The following is a 22822-nucleotide window of genomic DNA, read 5'->3' as shown; positions in this document are numbered from 1 at the left end:
GAAGCACAGAAGGTGCTCGGGACGGTGGGGATGGGATGCTCTGGTCCAGGTGTTTATTGGAGAAGATGCTGGGGCTCACTTGGTCTTGGTCTTGCCTTTGCTGGGAGGTGACGGGGAGGGCCGCTCCAGCAACGCCAGTCTGCTGCTCAGCCTCTCCTCGCTCTCCTTGAGCCGCTCCTCCACCAGCTGCTGGAGCTGCCTCAGCTCCTTGCTCAGCTGGGTCTTGATATAGGTTTGCAGGAGGCACACCTCGCCTACAGGGGGAGAGGAGGGTAGGAGAGGTGTTACCTGGGGGTGAGCTATACAGAGTGTTACTTCAGTTTAGGAACTGTCAGCCATCTCTCTGAGACAGACAGCTGGGCAGAGTGGGCAAAGTACAGATCCTTACTGTACTTTTAGTCTGACATCAGCAGCCTATCCATCAGCGTCTTCATGAAAAACAAGGATGGGAACAATTCCTTGACTGTAGGATGGAGTAATATGCACAGCATGTTTAAAACCCGGCATCCTTGGACCTAGCTTACCAGATGTGTACTTGCTATTGTCGGCCACTCCCATTGTTCTCTTTCTGGGGTCACCTTTTCTACACCCCACCAGCTACACTATGATCAGGACTTTTGCATAAGGAGAGGGGACATGGGACATGGGGCTGGAGAAATGTCTCAGTGGTTAAAGGGGCTGACTACTCTTCCAGAGAATCTCAGCACCCACATGGCAGCTCACAACCATCTGTAATTCCAGTTCCAAGGGCAGTCAGACCTCTTCTGACCTCTCAGGTACTACACACATGTAGTACACAGATATACATGTGAGCAAAATTCCAAAACAAATAAAATAAAAATAAATCTCAAGAAATTTTAGGGGACACCAAAACTAAAACTAAGTCATGAGCTTGGTTTGGTGGAGCACCTGTACAACCCATCACTCAACAGGTTGGACAGGGGGATCTTGAGTTCAAAGTTAGTCTGGGCTGCACAGCAAGACCTTGTTGCAAAAAATAAAAATAAGGGCTGGCGGGATGGTTCAGTGGTTAAAGAGCTTGCTGTCCAACTCTGACAACCTGAGTTCAATCCTTGGGACCCACACAGAGGTGGAAGGAGAACTTTCTGGCAAAGTCCTCTGAGCTCCACACACATTCTCATTCTGTGTCTAATAAAATGGAACTGGAGAGATGGTTCAGCAGTGAAGAGGCAGAGGCAGGAGGATCGCTAGGAGCTTAGTCCAGCATGGTCTACATAGCAAGTTCCAGAACAGGCAGGACTAAATAGACCCTGTCTCAAACAAACGGGGTGGGCTGAGGATATACAGTTTAGTGGTAAATGCTTATGCAAATGGCTCTAATTTCATTCCCCAGTGTCACAAAACAAAACCAAATTGCGGTGTGTGGGGGGGGAATGAAGACTCAAATAGACCCAAACCCTTTGACCTTGGCACAGAGTCCCAGGGCACCTCAAGCCCTCAGAGCGCTCACTTGGCTGTTTCTCTGGCTGAATCACGGTTTCTGGCTCTTCCTCCTGTGGAGTAGCTGCTTCCTCTGGCACCACCTCATCATCTTTCTCTGCACGACACAAGCAGGAAGAGGCTTTAGTCCCAGCCATGCCCAGCCCCAGCCTGGCCCAACTGTACCCATCTTACCCTCTGGCCAGGGCTTGGGTGGCTGTAGCCCCATGTAAGTCAAAGTTAGGTCCAGCCGAACCTGGGGAGACACAGGAAGAGGGTGGCTGACAGAACAGCCCTGCCCAGGAGAAGGGGAGTCAGGTGGCCATTCACTGCCTGTACACTGTACCTGGGGTGTGAAGACGTATTTGTAGAGCTTGAAGTGACGGAAGTAGGTGTTGACCACATAGTCTGCCAATGCCAGCAGCTGTTCCTCTTTAAAGAGGTCGATGCTAAAAGGGGGTCGCTGTGACGGCAATTAGCAGTTAAGTGCCCTGACAGCCTCCAGGAGTCTGCCTAGCTCTTCCTCCAAAAGCACAGTGTGTAGAAGTGGGCAGACCCCAGAGGCAGAGGAGGAGAGTGGTGGGAAAGTGAATCTGGGCTAGATCTTACCCTGACTCCATGGCAAAAGAGAAGGCTGGTAAAGTAGCGGTAGCATTCCTCCACATTGCCCAAAGGGGTAGCTGGAAGAAGACAAGGTGAAGCAGTCAGGTCCCTCCTACTCTCCATCCTTTGATCTCTTTGTAGAGCATGGAGTTCAGAAGTGGACAGATCGAGGAGTAAGGCCTGGCTTGTTCTGTTAGTTCAGTCAGCAAATCCTAAGTTCTCACTATATACTTTTCTAGGCACTGAACAAGACAGGCAAGGTCCTTCCCTCAGGGGTTTGGTTTTGTTTCTGGGACAGCGCTTCATTTTGTAGTTTAGGCTAGTCTGAAACTCAATATGCATCTCAAGTTGGCCTCATACTAATGGCATTGCTCCTGCCTCAGCTTCCTGAACACAGGGTTTTCAGGCTTGAGCTCACCATACTTGACACTGGGAAGCCACTTTGTGAGACAGGGTCTCCTGTTGCCCAGGATAGCCTTGTAACTGAGGATGACATTGAACCTCTGATTCTCCTGCCTCTACTTCCTAAGTGCTGAGATTATAGGTGCAACCCCACCTGCTTTGTACAGTGCTGGAACTGAGCCCAGGGTTTGGCACGTGCTAGGGAAACACTCTACTAACAGGGATACATCCCCAGCCTCCTATTTACTTATTTCCCAGAATAGACCCATAACATTATTACTGTGTGTTTCATGTATTGATAAGGAAACAGATCTCAAAGGTGATAGAATGTGGTGCAATTATACTAGTTATGATAGAACAAAAATCCCAGATCGTAGTCTCCCCACTTCTGCTTCCCACAGTCACTTGTGCTAGCCCAGCCTCCTCTCCTGGGGCTCAGGGTTTTGGTGGCAGCCTCCCTCTCACCAACACAAGCCTTGTGAAGATCTTGGAGCAAGGCACAAGCTGCTGATGTCTGCTCTAGTGAAAAGGCCTGCTGGCGGCAGAAGATGAGTGCATGGGAAAAGAGGTCCAAGATAATGGCATCCCGTAGGCTCTGCTCAGGACCGCCAAGTTCCAAGAGCTCAGCCAGAACCCTTGGGAGGAGAGGAAGGAATGAGTGACAACAGGAGCTCCCCCCCCCACCTTAGGGTTTAGTTTTATTACACAGGCATGGGTATTTTGCCAGCATGTGTGTACGTGTACCACATGTTTCTCTGGTGCCCAGGGAGGTCAAAAGAGGGTGTTGGGTCCTTGGGAAGAACAGCCGTGCTCTTAACCATTGAATCGCCTCTCATCTCCATCACCTGATGATCTATGCTTTAGCCATTCCTCCATTCCCCGTGTCTCCCCTCCCAAGAGCTGTCTCTCCCAGCTCAAACCCATACTCTCTCATCTCTTCCACAGTGGCTGCCTTCTCCAGTCTGTGCATAGAATGGATGTCCAGGTATTTCCTATCAGGAAAAGATGAGATAAATCATTGAGACCTCATATAACTTCCCAGATGGGACCGTGACTTCTAGGGCATTGGATTGGGAATCAGGAGTTGAGGCTTGGCTAACTTGCTAAAGTACCCTTTGGAAAGTCATTTTTTGGACCTCCTTTCCACTGTAAATGAGGAACATCATGGTCTAGGATCTACACTCTTTTTTTTTTTTTTTTTTTTTGGTTTTTCGAGACAGGATTTCTCTGTATTGTTTTGGAGGTTGTCCTGGGACTCACTCTGTAGACCAGGCTGGCCTCGAACTCACAGAGATCTGCCTGCCTCTGCCTCCTGAGTGCTGGGATTAAAGGCGTGCTAGACTCTTGATGAACCCGTAGGAGACATTTTATTTTTTTAAATCCAATATTAGAAAACTCAAGTTCTTGTCTTGCTGTGTACCATGGTGAAGTCCCCCGGGCCTTGGCATCAATCTGCACAGTGTTCCGGCATGCTTACATGCTTACATGCTTGGTACTTGTTTTCTCACACTGTCACTTTGGACTGAGCCTGGAACACTGGTGACTTCGTCACCTTGAGCATCTCTCAGATCAATCTCTTCATCTATAAAATCGGGGTGCCCTGGCTGCTGGACAAGACTGTTGGGGGACCTTAGGAGAATAATACAAATGAGAAGTGTAGTTTTCCCCAGGGCTCTCCACACTCACCACATACAGATCCGGGGTTGGGGTAGCGGTGGCTGTGGGGAGAAAACAGATCACGGAAAGAAGTTATTACAATATATGGACCCTAGTCCCTGGCCCGTCGTGAATGTCCAGCGGGTTTCAGAATGCTATAATTTTATGTATAGTAAAGGGGGCGAAGCTGGGTCTTAGTAGCCTATTAACAAGGCAATTCCAGAAATGTCTCGGACGCTAGTAAACACAATGACTGTCAGCGCCTTGCTGGGAAATCTTTTATAAATATTCATTAGTGGACAGCTCTGTCTGGCCCTCACCGGGAACAAGTTGGCTCCAGGATCTTCAGCCACTTCCACAGAGGTAGTGGCCGCTGCGGTGCACTCGATCGGCACGTCTGTTCCGATCCTTGTGGCCGATCCACCCTCCGACCTGGGACACCCCTCAAGTTCCTGCTGCAGTATGGGGAGCTGTTCAAATTCCGACTGCATCTTAACTCCCAGGATCGGGCTGGATTTGGGGCTGATCATCTTCGTCCTTCTGAGCCACAGTCAAGCACTCTGTCGCCTAAACTCCGGGACCTTCCACTGCAATGCCCGGACCTGCCCCTTCTAGTGGTTCTCCACAGGCGGTGAAGCGAGAGGCAGCCAATCCGCAGGGGGCGTCTCCCCGGTGACCGTTGTTAAGGAAAGTAGAAAGTACAAGCACAAGCCAATCATTGAGAAGTTAGAGCGCATGCGTAACAAGTTGCACGTGACTTCAAAGTTGCTTATTGGGGTCCCTCTTTTTAAAGATTTAATTAAAAAGAAATGGTGTGCGCGTGTGTGTGCGTGCGCGCGCACCGCGCAAGCACGTTCGCGGGTGTCCACGGAGGCCAGAAGAGGGCGACGGGTCGCCTGGATCTGAAGTGACAGGCGGTCGTGAACCGGGTCTCCTGAATAGCAGCAGTAAAGGCTCCAACTGCAGATCCACCTTTCTATTTCTTAGGCTGCCAAGTGCAACTGCGGTGTCAGTAACTATGGGAACAGCCTTCTGGCCAATCACTGAGAGATATACAGTCGCTCGCGAAAAAAACTAAGACACTCAAGAGGCGGAACCTAGAGCCACCAATAGAAACAGGAAATAAGTTTCGCCACATCCGGAGCTGCTCTGACGCCTGCGCTGTACGTCTGGCGGCCGGTGACGTCCGGTGAAGTCCAAGATGGTGGCGCTCGGCTGACCCTACCGTGGGTGCGGACCCTGGGCCAGCGGGGGCGGGGTCCGGCAGGTGTGTCCAGCGGGATGCTCGGGGCTCCGGATCTCCGGACGCGTCCATAGCTCTGCCCTCTGTCTTCTGCAGGTGACGGAAGTGCCGCCTCCGCCCGCCCGACGGCCCGGGAGAGCCCGGAGCTGCCCAGCCGCTACCGCCGCTATGTCTGGCCTCAGTAACAAGCGCGCCGCCGGCGACGGGGGCTCAGGACCCCCAGAGAAGAAGCTGAACCGTGAGGAGAAGACCACGACCACTCTGATCGAGCCCATCCGTCTTGGAGGGATCTCTTCCACGGTTGGTGGGCTTTTGCTAAAGTCATGTTTGACCTCAGCCCAAAGCGTTCCGAATCTTGTGTGTGCACGTGTGTATATACACAAAACGGGAGTGGGGGCGGGGTGGGCGTGCCATGGCGCGCGTGTGGTCAGAGGACAACTTTGTAGAATCGTTCTCTCCTACTCATACATAAATTTGTTCCCGTAAGTCGTGTGATTAGTCAAAAACTTCACAATTAGAAAAGTAGAAACAGAATGTGAAGCTCTCATGACCAAGATATTTTCTCTGTGTCTGAGTCTTTTTAGGTTTCACTGGTAGCTGGCCCTAGCATGCCTCTCCACTTTCTATCTAGTTGTCCTCCCTTGTCTCTGCGATGGTTCATGGCCCTGCCTGACACTTCTCTGCCTCTTCCCCCATGGTAGGAGGAGATGGATTCCAAGGTACTGCAGTTCAAGAACAAGAAGCTGGCAGAGCGACTGGAGCAGCGGCAGGCTTGTGAGGATGAGCTGCGGGAGAGAATTGAGAAACTGGAAAAGAGGCAGGCCACTGACGACGCCACTCTCCTCATCGTCAACCGCTACTGGGCCCAGGTGAATGCCCACCTGAGCGTCGCCCCGCTGGGAAAAGCAGTGAGGCACCCATAACCTCTTTGGTTCTTTCTTTTAGCTGGATGAAACTGTAGAAGCCCTTCTCCGATGCCATGAGCGCCAGAGGGAGCTGTCTTCGGGAACAGAGGCATCTGGGTGCCAGGAGGGGCTAACTCGTGATGTGATCCCTCGAACAGACCCAGGGACATCAGATCTGAGGGGTAGGACCAGAGCCCTGGGGACCTTAATTTCTGAGAAAAGTCTTGAGGAGGTGGCTTTGATTTTGGGCTGCTGAAATGCACCCTCCCACACAACTGTTTAAAGTTGATTTCATGCCAGATGTGGTGGTGCACACCTTTAATCCTCACACTTGGGAGACAGAAGCTGGTTGCTCTCTTCTAGCGTTCCAGGCCAGTTACGGCTACCCAGCTACATGGTGAATTTTTTTGGGGAGGGGTGTTTCAAGACAGGGTTTCCCTGTATTGTTTTGGAACTTGCTCTGTAGACCAGGCTGGTCTCAACTCACAGAGATCTGCCTGCCTCTGCCTCCCTCTGCTTGGCCTCTGTTATTAAAACAGTCTTTGGCGTTCCTAAACACATCACAGATATAAAAATAATAAGAAAAATGAAAATGAGTTCTCAATAGTAACTATGGATTTGTGCTAGACAGAGAGGGATCAGAGGTAAGCAAGAAGACATATATTCTTGCCATAAAGGAAACTATAAAACCTTAGTAAGTGGCCTTTAATCCCAGCACTCGGGAAGCAGAGACAGGTGGATCTCTGTGAGTTCGAGGCCAGCCTGGTCTACAGAGCGAGTTCCAGGATGGGCTCCAAAATAATACAGAGAAACTCTATCTCGAAAAACCAAAAAAAAAAAAAAAAAAAAACCTTAGTAAGAAGTATTGGTGCTGCTATAAAGGAAGAAATGTGGTGTAGGGCCGGGTTCTACAATTCTACATTAGATTGGGAAGGCAGAGGAGCCTTCTCTGAGGATGTGATGTTGCTGATCCTTAAGGAAATTAACTATGACCAAGTGATGGAGCACACCTTTAATCCCAGCACTCGGGAGGCAGAGGCAGGCAGATCTCTGTGAGTTCGAGGCCAGCCTGGACTACAGAGCGAGTTCCAGGACAGGCTCCAAAGTTACACAGAAAAACCCTGTCCTCTTTTTTTTTTAATGCTTTGTTTTTTATTTACTTTATGCGCATTAGTGTTTTGCCATGGGCGTTAAGTCCCTTGAAACTGGAATTACAGACAGTGGTGAGCTGCCGTGTGCGTGCTGGGAATTGAACCTACGTTCTCTGGAAGAGCAGTCAGTGCTCTTAGCCACTGAGCCATCTCTCCAGCCTCGAGAAATCCTGTCTTTTTTTTTTTTTTTTTTTGGTTTTTACGAGACAGGGTTTCTCTGTATTGTTTTGGAGGCTATCGGTCCAGCCCGGCCTCGAACTCACAGAGATCCGCCTGCCTCTGCCTCCCGAGTGCTGGGATTAAAGGCGTGCGCCACCACCGCCCGGCGAGAAATCCTGTCTTAAAAAAAAAACAAGAAGGGAAAGAAAAGAAAATTATTTTCAGGCATGGTGGTACACGTCTTTAATCTCAGCTCTGGGGCTCAAAGGCAGCCACATCTCAGTGTGTTTAAGTGAGGCCAGGGCTATATACTAAGACCCCACTCAGAAAAGAAAATTTCTTATTTAAATTTTAGGAAGGGATGAGAGTACTCGGCAGGTTATTAATTAGGTTCGCCATTGCGATTAAAGCACTCATTGTGGAACTTGGTACAATTGGTCATTGCTGCCTTTATTCCTATGGGGTTATCTGTCCCTTCCAGAACCCCTGCCAATGCAGTTTCGAACCCCTCTCAGTGAGCCAGCGTTGGCTTTTGTGGTGGCGCTGGGTGCCAGCAGCAGTGAGGAGGTGGAGCTGCAGCTGCAGGGACGGATGGAATTCTCCAAGGCTGCCGTGTCTCGGGTGGTGGAGGCCTCAGACCGCTTACAGCGTCAGGTGGAAGAACTCTGTCAGCGAGTATACAGCCGGGGTCAGTTCTTCAGACACTATCCTAGAGAAGGCCATGCCCACCTGCACCCTGAGGAGCCCCTCCCAATCTCAGTGATTCTTTGATGTCAGAGTTCCCAATCAATAGTCAACCTCGTTCTTGTTGGAACAACTTAATTCCAGATGGGGATCTTGGCTTTGATTCTTGAAGTGGGACTCCAGAGGGGTGGCTGGAGGAACTGTTGGTCCTGGTAGGGTCACAGCCCTGCAGGGAGAGGGCTGTCTGGAACACTGCAAACCTCAGAGGTAGCTATTGTCCCACTATACTGAGAGGCAAGTACCCAGGCTTTTTGTGGCAACAGGCTTCTTTCTCCCATCCTTAGCTCTCCCTACCTAGCATCAGCTGTTTGGATAAATGGTTCCATCTCTGAGCTAGCTTCATCTCCTGGGTTTGTCATAAGCAATTGGTGAGACAGCTGGCTCACATGCTCAGCACGGAAACTTCAGGATTAGTTAATGCTTGCTTGGTTACCCAGGGTTTGACTCTCATCTGGGCTCTGCATTCCTAGGGGACAGTGAGGCCCCTGGGGAGGTGGCACGGGTACGCACCCGGGAGCTGGGCAGAGAGAACCGTCGGCTACAGGACTTGGCTACTCAGCTGCAAGAGAAACACCACCGCATCTCACTAGAGGTGGGAATCAGACTCCTGGAGGCAATAAGAACTAGGGCAGGGTTTGGGTTTGCCATCTAAGGATCTTAGGAAACCAAGCCACTTTCCATTGCCCCCAGTACTCTGAGCTCCAAGATAAAGTGACGTCAACGGAGACCAAGGTCCTGGAGATGGAGACAACAGTGGAAGACCTGCAGTGGGACATTGAGAAGCTGCGTAAGCGAGAACAGAAGCTCAATAAGCACTTGGCAGAGGCCTTGGAGCAGGTACGGGAATGGGTGGAGCCCAGTTGAGGACCCTGGGCCTATGTCTTGCCTTTCACAACCATTGTCTGTCTTCTTGCAGCTCAATTCTGGCTACTATGTGTCTGGCAGTTCCTCAGGCTTCCAGGGAGGCCAGATCACACTTAGCATGCAGAAGGTGAGCAGCAGGTCCCTCCAGGTCCTTCACCCGGCAAAATTCTGTTATCTGAGTCTGCAGCTGACATTGTTGCGCCTTTTCCTTTCATTCATTTATATGCTTATTAATTAAATAATTCCAGAACTTAAGTGCCAGCAGCTCAGCTAGGCAGAGTGAAGAGGACAAGTGAAAACTGGAGCTTTAGGTGACATTATCTCAGGTGTGCTCTGTCCTCTTGAGCACCTCTCTCTCTCGTTAATGCTGTACTTGAGTCTGTGTTTGCAGTCCTTTTATGTTTTCTTTGTTTTGAGGCAGAGTCTCATGACGTAGGCCAAGCTGGCCTCAAACTTGCTGTGTAGCTGAGGGTGACTGATTCTTCTACTTTTGTGTCCCAAGTGCTTTGAACTACCATACAGCTACAAATTAATTTCTCGATAAACTCCAACTGTTTCATATGAGAGAGCAATAAAGCTTCCATGGAAGTTAGGTTCTATTCGGGGAACATGCAAGTAATAAGTACTATATAAGTTGGTAATTAGTAGAATAAAGAAAAAGTACAAGGAAGATATTCCCATGCAGGACTGATTTTCTCCCATTTCCGGAGAGCCTTAGGAATACCCTTGGTTGGTTTGGAGGTTTCTGTCAGTGCACTTGCACAGGGGAGCTTGGAGGATTATATGGGGGACGATTAGGGGAGCACACTGCCCATCCTGGTCTTGGGAGGACAGTATGGGGGATGATTAGGGGAGCACACTGCCCATCCTGGTCTTGGGAGGACTGTATGGGGACGATTAGGGGGCACACTGCCCATCCTGGTCTTGGGAGGACTGTATGGGGGACGATTAGGGGGCACACTGCCCATCCTGGTCTTGGGAGGACTGTATGGGGGACGATTAGGGGGCACACTGCCCATCCTGGTCTTGGGAGGACTGTATCGGGGACGATTAGGGGGCATACTGCCCATCCTGGTCTTGCCTACCACAGCCCCTTCCACTCCTTAGTTTGAGATGTTGAATGCAGAGCTGGAAGAAAATCAAGAATTGGCCAATAGCCGCATGGCAGAACTAGAGAAGCTTCAGGCTGAGCTTCAGGGGGCTGTTCGGACCAACGAACGTCTCAAGGTAGGCTGTGGTTGAGACTGAAAGGGCCTGGACTAAGCCTCAGATCCTGGTGCTAATACGACCCTTTTGGACATCTTCTCCCCAGGTGGCCCTGCGGAGCCTTCCTGAGGAGGTAGTTCGTGAGACCGGGGAGTACCGCATGCTACAGGCCCAGTTTTCACTGCTCTACAATGAGTCTTTGCAAGTGAAGACCCAGCTAGATGAGGCCCGGGGGCTGCTGCTGGCCTCTAAGAACTCCCACTTGAGACACATTGAGCATATGGAGGTATGGTCTTGGAATGAGTCGGGGCTGGGGGTGAGAACTAGACCTTTAGAGTTGACTTCCTGAGCTTCCATGGGTCCTTATGTACCTGCTAAGAGTCCTTTGGGCATAGATTCTTCCATGGTCAGAGGTAAGACTGGGAGATGTATGTGCTTTTCTTCCAATTTTAATCATTAACTCTATTATTTTAAAAGTATCATTATCCCCATAAATGTTTGCCTGTGAGACCTGGGCTAAGAGAACACTAAAATCACAAGAACAGTGAGGTGAAATGGGACTTGAACCATTGCTGCCAAAGAGTTACTCTTTCCCTTCCTTTTTTTTCCCCCAATCCTGGGTATCCTGGAACTCACTCTGTAGACCAGGCTGGCCTTGAACTCACAAGAGATCCACCTGTTTGCACCCCACCCCACCTCCAATGCTGGATTTAAAGGCATGCACCACCTGTCCAGCTGAGTTATTGTTTCTTTAAAAATCAGATGTAAAAACAGAGTAGAAAACAAGCCCATTAAGATATAAACTGTTTTAATGGCTTTAGAAAGGAGCTGGTAGCCAGGAGGTGGTGGCGCACACCTTTAATCCCAGCACTTGGGAGGCAGAGGCAGGTGGATCTCTGCGAGTTCAAGGTCAGCCTGGTCTACGAGGCTACACAGAGAAACCCTGTCTTAAGCCTGTCCCCCAACAAAAGAGCTGGTTTTGTTTTCTTTAATTCATGCATGTGGCTCTGGTAGTAAGTAGTATGCATTAGAGCAGTGTGCAAGCTGGAAACCGTTTTCTGCCAGTGGGTATTAATTGGATCCAAGACCACACCCACAGAAAGAGCTTCTTCTAGACACCTTCAGCAGCTCTCCCTCCAGAAGTCACAATATTAAGAATGACTCAGGCACTTCCTGGTAATGGCATTTTACAATTATTTGTCTTCAGCCGATTTTGAATTTTCTCTAAGCAGTGAAAATACAAGGGAAGCCTTCAGAGTTCAGTTTCTACTGCACATTTTCCAGGTAGCAAAACAGCAACTCTATGTGGCAATGGAAATGAATTTCGGTTTATTCCTGTTAATTTTTAATCATATTAACATTAAAAGAAACTGAGCTGGATTTCCAAAAAGAAATATTTGTGCCAAATATTTTAGGACTTAGAAAATAGATTACATACAAGTATTAGTTCTTATTTAAAAAACAACAAAAAGGCTGGGCGGTGATGGCGCATGCCTTTAATCCCAGCACTCAGGAGGCAGAGGCAGGCAGATCGCTGTGAGTTCGAGGCCAGGCTGGACTGACAGCCTCCAAAACAATACAGAGAAACCCTGTCTCGTAAAACCAAAAACCAACAACAACAACAAGGTCAAACCAAAAAAAGAACAAAAACAAAACTAACCACATTATGTATGTATGTATGATTTAAAGTTTTTATATATGTGGATATTTGGCTGTATGTTCATCTATGTACCACTTGTGTGCCTCTGAGGCCAGAAAAGAGCATCAGATCCCCTGGAACTAGAGTTACAGATGGTTGTAAACCACCATGTGGGTCCTGGGAATTGAACCTGGGTCCTCTGTAAGAGCAGCCAGTGCTCTTACCTGAGCGATCTCTCCAGTGCCTCCTTTTTAACAGTTTTGTTTTTAGGGGTAAGTTTTTTAACTTGCATATGTGCATGTGCAGCACAGTTTGCCTACAGAGACCAGAAGAAGGTGTTGGATCCCCTAGGCCTAGAGATACAGTGGGGTTGTGAGCAGTTGTGTGGATTGGAAACCAAACACAGGTCGTGAGCAGTTGTGTGGATTGGAAACCAAACACAGGTCTTTTGGAAGAGCAACCAGTGCTCTTAACTGCTGAGTCATCTCTCTATTAAGGTGTCAGCATGTAGCCTTGGATAGCCTGAGACTCACTCTATACACCAGGTTGGCCTCCAGTGTAAGGCATCCACAAGCCCTTGCTTCCTGAGTGCTGGGATTAAAGGCATACACCATGATGCTTGTAGTATTTATCTTACATTCATTCACTGGAGTCCTTTTTTTTCCTAAAGAGACATGAGAAGATTAAGTGACCAGTGCTGGCTTTATTTCTTTTTTTCTTTTTGTGTATCTCTGGCTGTCCTGGAACTCACTCTGCAGACCAGATTGGCCTTGAATTCAGAGATCTGCCTTCTTCTGCCTCCCAAGTGCTGGGATTAAAGGCGTGTGCCACCACCATCTGCCAACTTTATTTCCTTGTAAGGAAAAATTGGGTCTTTTCATTAGTATGGGGTTGGAGTCTCATAGGGTTGTGTCTTTAAATGCCTCAACCCACAGAGTGATGAGCTGGGGCTGCAGAAGAAACTGCGCACGGAAGTGATCCAGTTGGAGGATACCCTGGCCCAGGTACGAAAGGAGTATGAGATGCTGCGCATTGAGTTTGAACAGAACCTTGCGGCCAACGAGCAGGCTGGTACGTGGTGGGATTGGGTAGACGTAAGCCTGGAAGGGTGCTGGAACCTTGCGGCTGCTTATCAAGATTTAATAACGAGCTTTTCTCAGAGCCTCAGTTCACCACAAGAAACAGGTGCTGCATTCCGTGTCACTCACAGTGTTATAAGCATCTGGGATGGGTAGTTGAGCAGGTGCCACCAGACTGTGAGCTGTTCTGACCTCTGAGAGATTTTTCTCACAAAGATTTATTGAGTACTCCCTGTGAGCCATACTCAGTTCTAGGTTTGGGGGTTCTGCCAGTAAACAAACAATCTCTGCTATTGTGGAGTGACTCTAGTAGAGGGGTAATAGACAAGTAAAAACCATGGAAGATTCTTACAGAAGTGAAGCAGGGACACATGATACACACGCCGTTAATCCCAGTGCTCAGGAGGCAGAAGCAGAAGGAGCTCTGAGTTTAAGACCAACCTAGTCTACAAAGTGAGTTCCAGGCCAGCCAGGCAGGGTATATGGGCAAAACACATAAAATAAAAATAAAACTTTGGGCTGGAGAGATGGCTCAGAGGTTAAGAGCACTGACTGCTCATCCAGAGGTCCTGAGTTCAATTCCCAGCAACCGTGGTGGTGGCTCACACCATCTGTAATGAGATCTGGTGCCCTTTTCTGGCATGCAGGCAGACATGCAGCCAGAGCAGTGATACGTAAAAAGACACATAGATAAATAAAATAAAGAAAAAAAATCTTTTAAAAAGGGTATTGTTCCAGGCTGGGCGTTGGTGGCGCACGCCTTTAATCCCAGCACTTGGGAGGCAGAGGCAGGTGGATCTCTGTGAGTTCGAGGCCAGCCTGGTCTACAAGAGCTAGTTCCAGGACAGCCTCCAAAGCCACAGAGAAACCCTGTCTCGAAAAACCAAAAAAAAAAAAAAAAAAAAGGGTATTGTTCCTCCCCCACCCCTTCCCCAGCTGGAAAGATAGCTCAGTAGTTAAAGAACATTGACTGCAGCCAGGCAGTAGTGGTGCACAGCTTTAATTCCAGCATTCGGGAGACAGATCTCTGAGTTTGAGGCCAGAGATCGAGTTTCAGGACAGTCAGGACTACACAGAGAAACCCTGTCTCAGGGAGTAAAGGACCAGGAAGGTTGGGGTGGCGAAGAAGACTGACTGCTCTTCCAGAGGACTCAGATTTTATTTCGGTACTCACAATTCCCAGCAGTCCAAAATCCTTTTCTGGCCTCTAGGGGCACTACAGTGCACACACATGGTGCACAGACATACATGTAAGTAAAATACCCATACACATGAATTTTACAAGTTAAAAGGATTAAAGATGGATGCTTATGTGTGTATAAGTATTTTGCTTGCATGCATGTGTGTCTGTGTACCTCATTGCATGTGTGCCTGATGCTCACAGAGGCCAGAAGGCACCAGATCACCTGGGACTGTGAGCTGCCACGTGGGTGCTGGGAATGATCCTAAGTCCTCAGCAAGTGCTCTTAACCTCTGAGCCATCTCTCCAGCCTCTCTGAGGCTTTCTTTCCCCTTCTGTACAATGGGAGTATTGACTCTGGTTGGCTTCTTTCCCTTCTGGGGAGTTGGAGAGTTAGGAGGAGGTAGTCCTACACGCCATGCCCGATCTCTGACTTTTTCAGGGCCTATCAACCGTGAGATGCGCCATCTGATTAGCAGTCTCCAGAATCACAACCACCAGCTAAAAGGGGATGCCCAGCGATATAAGCGGAAACTTCGAGAAGTACAGGCTGAGATTGGCAAAGTAAGGAGAGGGAGCTGCCTGGGAAAAGCCTTCGCTGGATCTTATTGGGTAGTGGCTCACCTCATTCCTATTTTTCTCTGTCTGTACAGCTCCGGGCCCAGGCTGGTGGCTCTACCCACTGCATCCCCAACCTGAACCAGCCCGATGATTCTGGCCTCAATGCCCTAGCCCCAGGGAAAGAAGATGGTGGGCCAGGCCCTGGAGGTACCCCTGACAGCAAGAAGGAGATGGCTTCAATGCCTGGAGCTACCCCTGCTGCTTCTTCAGTCAAGAAGGAGGAGCTGGTCTCCTCTGAAGATGATGCCCAGGCCCTAACCCCTGGAGCCCAGGGCTTGTCCTCCCGGGGCCGAGAACCTGAGGCCAGACCCAAGCGAGAACTTCGGGAACGGGAAGGGCCTGGCCTGGGGCCCCCACCTATAGCCTCAGCTCTCTCAAGGACTGATCGAGAAAAGGCCAAGGTTGAGGAAGCCAAGAGGAAAGAGTCAGAACTGCTCAAGGGTCTTCGAGCGGAGCTCAAGTGAGGCTCTATTGCTGTCTCCTCCCCTGTCAAGTAGCTTTCAGCCTTTTTTTTTAAAGATTTATTTATTTATTCTGTGGAGGCAGAAGATGTTAAGTGCTCCTGCAGCTGGAGGTGCAGGTGTTGTGAGCTTCTTTTAAGCTGGCTGTCCACCCCTACTTTTTTTTAAAGACAGGGACTGACTCATTCTATATGGTAGAGCAGCCTCCAACTCAACAATTCTCTGCCATAGCCTCTCCAGTGCTGGGATTACACATGTGGTTTATGCAGTGCTGTGGATTGAACCCAGTTTTTTTTTTTTTCCTTGTTGGTCAAGCCACCCTGTCTGTGGTGTTTTTTTTTTTTTAAGCTTTATTTATTTATTATATATACAGTGTTCTGCCTACATTGCCAGAAATGGGCACTAGATTGAATTGTAGATGGTTGTGAGCCATCGTGTAGTTGCTGGGAATTGAACTCAGGACCCCTGGAAGAGCAGCAGTCAGTGCTCTTAACCTCTGAGCCATCTCTCCAGCCCCCCCCTTTTTTTTTTGGTTTTGCGAGACAGGGTTTCTCTGTATTGTTTTGTTTTGGAGGCTGTCCTGGAACTAGCTCTGTAGACCAGACTGGCCTCGAACTCAGAGATCCGCCTGCCTCTGCCTCCCGAGTGCTGGGGTTAAAGGTGTGCACCACCAACGCCTGGCCAGTTCTTACTAAGATCCCCTCCTGTACCCTTCTCTAGGAAGGCCCAGGAAAGCCAGAAGGAGATGAAGCTGCTGCTGGACATGTACAAGTCAGCACCCAAGGAACAGCGGGATAAGGTGCAGCTCATGGCAGCTGAACGGAAGGCCAAGGCTGAGGTAAGGGCTGGTGGGGCATGCAGGGGCTCAGAGCCTTGGGTCAGCAAGTTTGCTTCTTTTCTTATTCTCCCACTGTGCAAAGCAAGCTAGTAGTGGTGTTGCTGTGCGGACCAGGGTTTGAGAGCTTCCCCCCCATGGATGCAGGTGGATGAGCTTCGGAGCCGCATCCGAGAACTGGAGGAACGAGATCGAAGAGAAAGCAAGAAGATTGCGGATGAGGATGCCCTGCGACGAATCCGGCAGGCAGAGGAGCAGATAGAGCACCTGCAACGCAAATTGGGGGCCACCAAGCAGGTGAGATTCCCTGTGGTCTCCTCACTTCTAAATGCTGGTTAAGTGCCTTTAGTGTGTGACATTTTGATGATCTGGGTACATACTGTTTCCTTGGGAGTTCCCCAGCAACCGTCTTGTTAATCTGCCACTTCCCATCCTTCCCCCTTGCAGGAGGAAGAGGCACTGCTGTCAGAGATGGATGTGACAGGTCAGGCTTTTGAAGACATGCAGGAGCAAAATGGGCGGCTTCTGCAGCAGTTGCGGGAAAAGGATGATGCCAACTTCAAGCTCATGTCAGAGCGGATCAAGGCCAACCAGATTCACAAGCTGCTCCGAGAGGAGAAGGATGAGTTGGGCGAGCAGGTTCTTGGCCTCAAGTCTCAGGTATGGCGGCTATGGTGTGACGCTTGTAGGTGAAGCTGGAGAGGTTACACCCATACTGAGGCCTCCCATCCGCAGGTGGACGCCCAGCTGTTGACAGTACAGAAGCTTGAGGAAAAGGAGCGGGCTCTGCAGGGCAGCCTTGGGGGTGTGGAGAAAGAGTTGACACTGCGCAGTCAGGCCTTAGAGCTTAACAAGAGGAAGGTAAGGCTGAGCCTTAAGCATGGCAACTTGTGTGACTGGCCCATGTGTTCCCCGTGGCTCTGCTTCTTTTTTTTCTTCTTAATGTGTGTTCTGGGAATCAAACTCGGTGCTTGTGCTTGTGAACACTTCATCAACTGAGACATCTCTTCAGCCCTATCGTGTTTTCTTGATAGTTTGCTTGCTTTTATTTTCTCACTGTGTGAGCAGTGATAGATTCGAATTGTTTGTCTTGAGACAGGGTCTCTCTGTTTTGCTCCTGCTGTCCTGGAATTCATTATGTAGACAGAGCTGGCCTCTGGCCTCAGACTCACAGAGATCTGCCTCCTGGGTACTGAGATGAAAGGCATGCGCTAGTTTTTAGATTTACTTATTTTTATTTTATGCATATCAATGTTTTTGCCTACTTGTATGTCTTTGTATCACAAGCTTGCCTGGTGCCTTTAAAAGGCCAGAAGAGGGCATCAGATACCCTGGAACTGGAGTTATAGATGACTGTGAGCTGCCACGTTGATGCTGGGAACCGAAACCAGGTCCCTTGCCAGAACTCAGGTGTTCTAACCACTGAGCCATCTCTCAGCCCAGCTTGAATTCTTGGTCCTCCTGCCTCAGGCTCCCATGTGTTGAGCGCATAAGTGTTCATATTAAACACAAGAAAAACGGGCTGATGATGTAACTCGGTGAGTAAGCCTCCATAGCGTCCATCAGGCTCTGGATTCAGGCTCCAGCACTGTATAAACTGGGCATGACGGTGTATAAAAACTGGCCTATAAACTCAGCACTGGAAAGGTCAGCAGGAGGACAAAGAAGTTCAAGGTCATCCTCAGCTCCCTAGCAAGTGTGAGGCCAGCATGGGCTGGAATATTTAGAGACTTTGTTTGAAAGGTAGATTGAGACAGGATTAACTGGAGAGATGGCTCAGAGTTAAGATGGCTGCTCTTCCAAAGGATCTGGGTTCAATTCTCAGCACCGACATGGCAACTCACACTTGTCTGTACCTTCAGTTCCAGGGGTCCACCACCCTTACACAGACATGAATACAGGGAAAACACCAGTGCTCATAAAATGGAAATATTAAATTACTAAAGAGAATTTTAAAAACTTGATTTCGTATCTATTGGGAAATTCCCTTCTGGTGAATTCATGTAAACAGGATTTTTATGTCCCTATTGCATGCTCAGCCTTGTGCTGACCAACAGTGATGAGCCCCGCCTCCCTACCAGTAACCCACAAAATAAGTCATGCTGTATGTCACTCACTTTTCTTCCTTCCTTTTTTCTTGTTTGTTCATTTGTTTTCTGAGACAGAATCTCTCTGTGTGGTTGGTCCTGGCTGTTGTGGAGCTCTCTCTGTAGACCACGCTGGCCCTGAATTCAGAGAGCCTGCCTCTGCCTCCCAAGTGCTGGGATTAAAGGTGTGCTCCACCACACCAGGCTCTTTTTCTTTTTAAAACAAGTTCTTAGTGTATTACTGTATTCTACGTTAGCTTTGAGCTCTCAGTGATCCTCTTGCCTCAGCCTCCAAACTGCTGGAATAACAAATACATGCCACTATTCTTGGTTCAAACAATTTGATGAAGGAAACTAAGGCTGTGTGAAAAAGTAATAGTGCTCCTTGGGGACATGATTTTAGAGCTGCATCCCAAGGGGGAGTTGTTGATGCACAGGAGAAAAAAGGGCCTGGTGGAGGCTCAAAGACCAGAGGGAGCACTGTCATGCAGTAAGGGGCTGTGTTGGGAAGAGTAGGAAGAAGTGAGGCTGAGGACCACAAGGCAGGGTCAGCCCCAGTGCAAATGTCACTCGGGATTTTTGACAGAAGCATCCTCGGACTGTGGCCTTCAGGCTTGGGCATACAGTCCTCTCTTTCCTGTTCCCACCCACCTCAGGCTGTAGAAGCAGCCCAGTTGGCTGAGGACCTGAAGGTGCAGTTGGAGCATGTGCAGACTCGGCTTCGAGAGATCCAGCCATGCCTGGCAGAGAGCCGGGCTGCCCGAGAGAAAGAGAGTTTCAATCTCAAGAGGGCTCAGGTATGTGCCTGGGGAGGGCCCATGGGTTACCAGTGTGGGAGGCATGCAGGTTCTTAGCCTAGCACCTTCTGTTCTAGGAGGACATTTCCCGGCTGAGGCGCAAACTGGAGAAGCAAAGGAAGGTGGAGGTTTATGCCGATGCTGATGAGATCCTGCAGGAGGAGATCAAGGAATATAAGGTGGGATGTGGTGACGGCTGGCGGGTGTTGGGTGTATCTGGTGCTCAAGAATGAGGTAGGACAGCAAAAGACACTAATTGTGGAGTCAGACAACTGGCCAAGCCTTTGTTGTGTATGTGTCAGGGGAGGGATTTTTCCCTGACGTCAGCAGTGAATTTATGCTAATGCTGCTATCTCAGTGATAAGTAATGTGATGGCAGAGGCATGGTAAGAGCCCAAAGGAAGTCTCCAGAGTAGCCCTGAGGTTGGGAAAGAGTTGTCACCTAAGGTAGACCCAAAGCTTAAAGAATGGGAATGAGAGAGTTTATGTAAAGGGAGCAGCCCCAAGTAGAGCCATGTGGTTGGAGGAGAGGTGGGTGAGCAACAACAGACCTCAAAGGGTGTGAAGCAGGCTTGTGGCCGGTACACAGAGTAGAGGTTTCTGTCTGTCAGGTTTGGGGGGGGTGGAAGAGCATTCGATGCCAGGGAATAGGCCTAGGGCCATTTACAAGCCAAGCTCATGCTTCACTAAGCTACATCTTCATCTCCATCAAAGGTTTTTATCCGATAGTAGTCAGATGTGGGGCTAACAGCAGCTGCATGGGGTGAGGGGAGTTGTTAGAGCAGTGTGTTCACTGCGTCAGAAATGAACACTTAGCTCAGTGACGGCACCAGAGATGGAAGATGCCTAAGGTGGGACTTAGGAGGCGGGACTGCTAGACTCAGGATGGGTCACATAGCTAGAATGAAGGGAGAGGGACACCAAGGAGGCTCGGGTTCCAGATATGAACGAGGTAGACAGCACTCTTCAGTGGATTAGGAACAGGTTGTGGGATGGTGTCAAGGGTGATGAGACTTGGGAAGCCTCGAAGCCAAGACTGGGCTAGAGAGAGCACTTTACTTGGAGTGTCAGCCACAACAGAGTCAGAAGCCACACAGGAAGAACAGGGGAAGTTGTTTTCCCTTAAGGAATCTCAACATTTAAGTGGCAGGCAGAAGTGACGCCAAAGGCTTGGGAGAAAGTGGTGATGGAATAGGTGAGGGAGACGAACTAACCCTGGGTGATGCCCCTAGGACATGGTGAGCTTGGGTGGAACTCTGGGCCACTGCAGTGGAGAAGGTGACAGTCATGAGGTATCCCTTTGTAGCCGTTGGACCTTCAAGGAGAAGGGGCAGACATGGACACCCTTGAAAGGCTTCCCAGTGCTGACGGCAGAGTCCTGAGAGATTGAGAAACAGTGTTCTGAGAAAGCTGAACTAGCAGGCTGGGACTCCAGATAGGCCAGACACATGCCTCGACACAAGGTCACTAGTGCCTGACTGGGGCTGAAGGCGAGGCCTCTGATGGCAGTTGGGAGGTAGGTGTTAGGCTCAGAGAAGGGCCACAGCAGGGTCTTGGAGGTCACACCAAGGTAGGTCTAATTGAGTGTAGAGGGAGCGTGTCTCTCGTGATCCTTGTGTTCAGTAGTGAGTTAGAGGTGCAAGAGAAGAGGGTGAACAGTTGGGAATTTCCCCAAAGAACAAAGTGGGCAATTGATGGAAGACTTCCGGCTGGATCTCTGTCTTTTTTTTTTTAAGATTTATTTATTTATTACATATACATGCCAGAAGAGGGCACCAGATCTCATTATAGATGGTTGTGAGCCACCATGTTGCTGGGAATTGAACTCAGGACCTCTGGTAGAGCAGTCAGTACGCATAACCTCTGAGCCATCTCTCCAGTCCCCTGGATCTCTGTCTTTAGGAGAGTCCAGCTGCGCCTGTTCGTATGGTTTCTGTTTGGGGTTTTTAGTTTTGGTTGGTTGGTTTTGTCTTATTACAATATTCCCACCTCAGTTTTCCAAGTGCTAGGGACTGCAGTTGAGAGCTGTTCTTAGCTACTCTCTGGTTTTGAATACTTGGTGTCTGGGCCTGTCTCCTCATTCATGCTATGTTGATTTCCACCTTCAGAAGTTATGGTCAGAACAAGAAGCATCTGCATTGGGTGGGCTTGGCCGGGAGTCCCTGCTCTCGGGGTGGTGTGTGGCCTGTCAGGTGCTCTGAACTTGCTGCCTCTGCTCTAGGCGCGGCTGACCTGCCCCTGCTGCAACACCCGCAAGAAGGACGCAGTGCTTACCAAGTGCTTCCACGTTTTCTGCTTCGAGTGTGTGAGGGGCCGCTATGAGGCCCGCCAGAGGAAGTGCCCCAAGTGCAACGCGGCCTTTGGTGCCCATGACTTCCATCGTGTGTACATCAGCTGAACCTGAAACTCAGGAGACTTTGAAACATCCATATACCCTAGGGGCTGTGCCCCAGCTCCCCACTCCCCCAGGGGCAATGGCCCCGGCTCCCTTTCCAGACTCCATGAACCCTGCCCCTATGTACCTAGATGGTTTGGGGCCACTGGTGCATGCAGGAGAGGTGGGTTAACCAAGCTGAGTGCCATCTTTTCCTGAAGGTCAGATCTGCAGCCTAGGGCACTTTCCCAGATTCATAGCATCACCTGTAGCCTTGGGAGCTGGCCTAACCCTGTTTCTACTGGAGAGACAGATCCATCCTTACCCCTAAAGGGGAATTCCTCCACCAGGAAAGGGCTCACCACCTGCCTCCACAACCTCAGTGATGACCAAGGACCCCTTGCTTAGCGTTGAGTCTTGGGCCCAGGGAGCCTTTCTTCACCTAATTGGCTCCAGGCCTGGTCGGGCTTTAGCCTTCCAGTGGAGTTAACTGTACCCTGGTATATAGCTTTTGTGCTGAAGGTGCAGCCTTGGGTGTCTGCCCTATTCAGGGAAACTCTGCATTTACAGAGCCTGCCTCCTCATATTGCTGATTCAGGGTCGTCAATTTCTTTTAGCCAGACACGTCCCAAAGCCCTCTTTACCCTTATCACACATCCTGATGCTCCCTCGAGACCTGCCCTAGCCGTGCTTTCATCCTGGTGGTCTTAATTGTAGAGGTGCAGCTTGCCAGAAGGGAAGGGACAATCTAGCACTTCCAGTCATTCCAAGGTAGAGCTTTGCCTGCTGTCCTGTGGCTAGCCTGTTCTCAGAATCTCCCTGTAGGACCGGGCTGAACAGCCTCAACAGAGAAGATGGGACCCTGTGGAGCTGGGAGATGGCGCTGCAGACAGCTATAAGGTCTTTTGGACTCACAGCCTCTAGTCTAGAGGTGTTGTGTGTGGGCTGCTAATTGTTAAGAATAAATACCCAACCCTAGGCTGCAGAGTAGCCCGTCCATTTGGTCTAAACAAGTCTAGGTACTACACCTGGCCTTCCCTGAGTTGGTGTGGAGCTGGGTACATTTGGGAGCCCGCTCCAGCCCACCCAACAACTTTGTGGGTCCCAGTGAGCAGTGGCGAGCTTATCTGCAGAGACCTTTTTCAAGGAGCAACCAGACCCACACTGGAGAGACCCTTAACCACGCCCTTAGCGGTCATTGGCCGTTCAGGTAACAGCTTTTCGGTTGCATCCTGGGAGATGTAGTCTCTTGGCTCAAAGTGTGAGGGCTTTTTTTCCTGTTGCACTGACCAAAGGCGGGTAAAACTTTCAGTTACTGGCAGACTTTACCCACTCCTACTCTGCGAACACACAGATCATGACACCTCAGCACGGTG

At 49.7% G+C, this 22822-nt stretch overlaps 2 protein-coding genes across 4 annotated transcripts; one reads left to right on the top strand and one right to left on the bottom strand.

Moving 5' to 3' along the window:
- Positions 1-31: 31 nt before the first annotated feature.
- Ccdc189 (coiled-coil domain containing 189) lies at positions 32-4872 on the bottom strand. Of its 2 annotated transcripts, XM_005064359.4 has the most exons (9): positions 4422-4872; positions 4132-4163; positions 3372-3437; positions 2911-3080; positions 2050-2120; positions 1787-1903; positions 1636-1696; positions 1472-1558; positions 32-254 (listed from the first exon to the last, which is right to left on the bottom strand). In XM_005064359.4, the coding sequence occupies exons 1-9, from the start codon at positions 4629-4631 to the stop codon at positions 76-78; spliced, it is 993 nt and encodes a 330-aa protein (XP_005064416.1). In that variant the 5' UTR covers positions 4632-4872; the 3' UTR covers positions 32-75. The 2 variants fall into 2 exon arrangements, with proteins under 2 accessions (XP_005064416.1, XP_040609783.1); XM_040753849.1 differs by lacking the exon at positions 3372-3437.
- Positions 4873-5203: 331 nt separating this feature from the next.
- Positions 5204-22424, top strand: Rnf40 (ring finger protein 40). Of its 2 annotated transcripts, none has more exons than XM_005064354.4 (20): positions 5204-5331; positions 5441-5644; positions 6046-6213; positions 6290-6431; positions 8041-8247; positions 8774-8895; positions 8994-9140; positions 9220-9294; positions 10275-10394; positions 10480-10659; positions 12948-13083; positions 14714-14835; positions 14925-15352; positions 16074-16191; positions 16336-16485; positions 16636-16848; positions 16924-17049; positions 18932-19072; positions 19150-19251; positions 21294-22424. In XM_005064354.4, the coding sequence occupies exons 2-20, from the start codon at positions 5513-5515 to the stop codon at positions 21468-21470; spliced, it is 3006 nt and encodes a 1001-aa protein (XP_005064411.1). In that variant the 5' UTR covers positions 5204-5331; positions 5441-5512; the 3' UTR covers positions 21471-22424. The 2 variants fall into 2 exon arrangements, with proteins under 2 accessions (XP_005064411.1, XP_040609752.1); XM_040753818.1 differs by lacking the exon at positions 5204-5331 and adding an exon at positions 5352-5368.
- The last annotated feature ends 398 nt before the right edge of the window (positions 22425-22822 follow it).

This window comes from Mesocricetus auratus, unplaced genomic scaffold (genome assembly GCF_017639785.1).
Source record: "Mesocricetus auratus isolate SY011 unplaced genomic scaffold, BCM_Maur_2.0 Super-Scaffold_4256, whole genome shotgun sequence".
Classification (NCBI taxonomy): domain Eukaryota; kingdom Metazoa; phylum Chordata; class Mammalia; order Rodentia; family Cricetidae; genus Mesocricetus; species Mesocricetus auratus.
Note: the sequence above shows the minus strand (reverse complement) of the source record. Positions and strands in the feature narration are given on the sequence as shown.

Bases quoted from the DNA above. Each gene is read 5' to 3' on its own strand.
- Rnf40 (XM_005064354.4), top strand. From the start codon at position 5,513: ATGTCTGGCCTCAGTAACAAGCGCGCCGCCGGCGACGGGGGCTCAGGA. The intron at 8,896-8,993 runs GTGGGAATCAGA...CATTGCCCCCAG, and splicing joins ACCACCGCATCTCACTAGAG to TACTCTGAGCTCCAAGATAA. The intron at 14,836-14,924 runs GTAAGGAGAGGG...CTGTCTGTACAG, and splicing joins TACAGGCTGAGATTGGCAAA to CTCCGGGCCCAGGCTGGTGG.
- Ccdc189 (XM_005064359.4), bottom strand. From the start codon at position 4,631: ATGATCAGCCCCAAATCCAGCCCGATCCTGGGAGTTAAGATGCAGTCG. The intron at 3,438-4,131 runs GTGAGTGTGGAG...TTTTCCTGATAG, and splicing joins CAACCCCGGATCTGTATGTG to GAAATACCTGGACATCCATT. The intron at 1,697-1,786 runs GTACAGTGTACA...GTGTCTCCCCAG, and splicing joins AATACGTCTTCACACCCCAG to GTTCGGCTGGACCTAACTTT.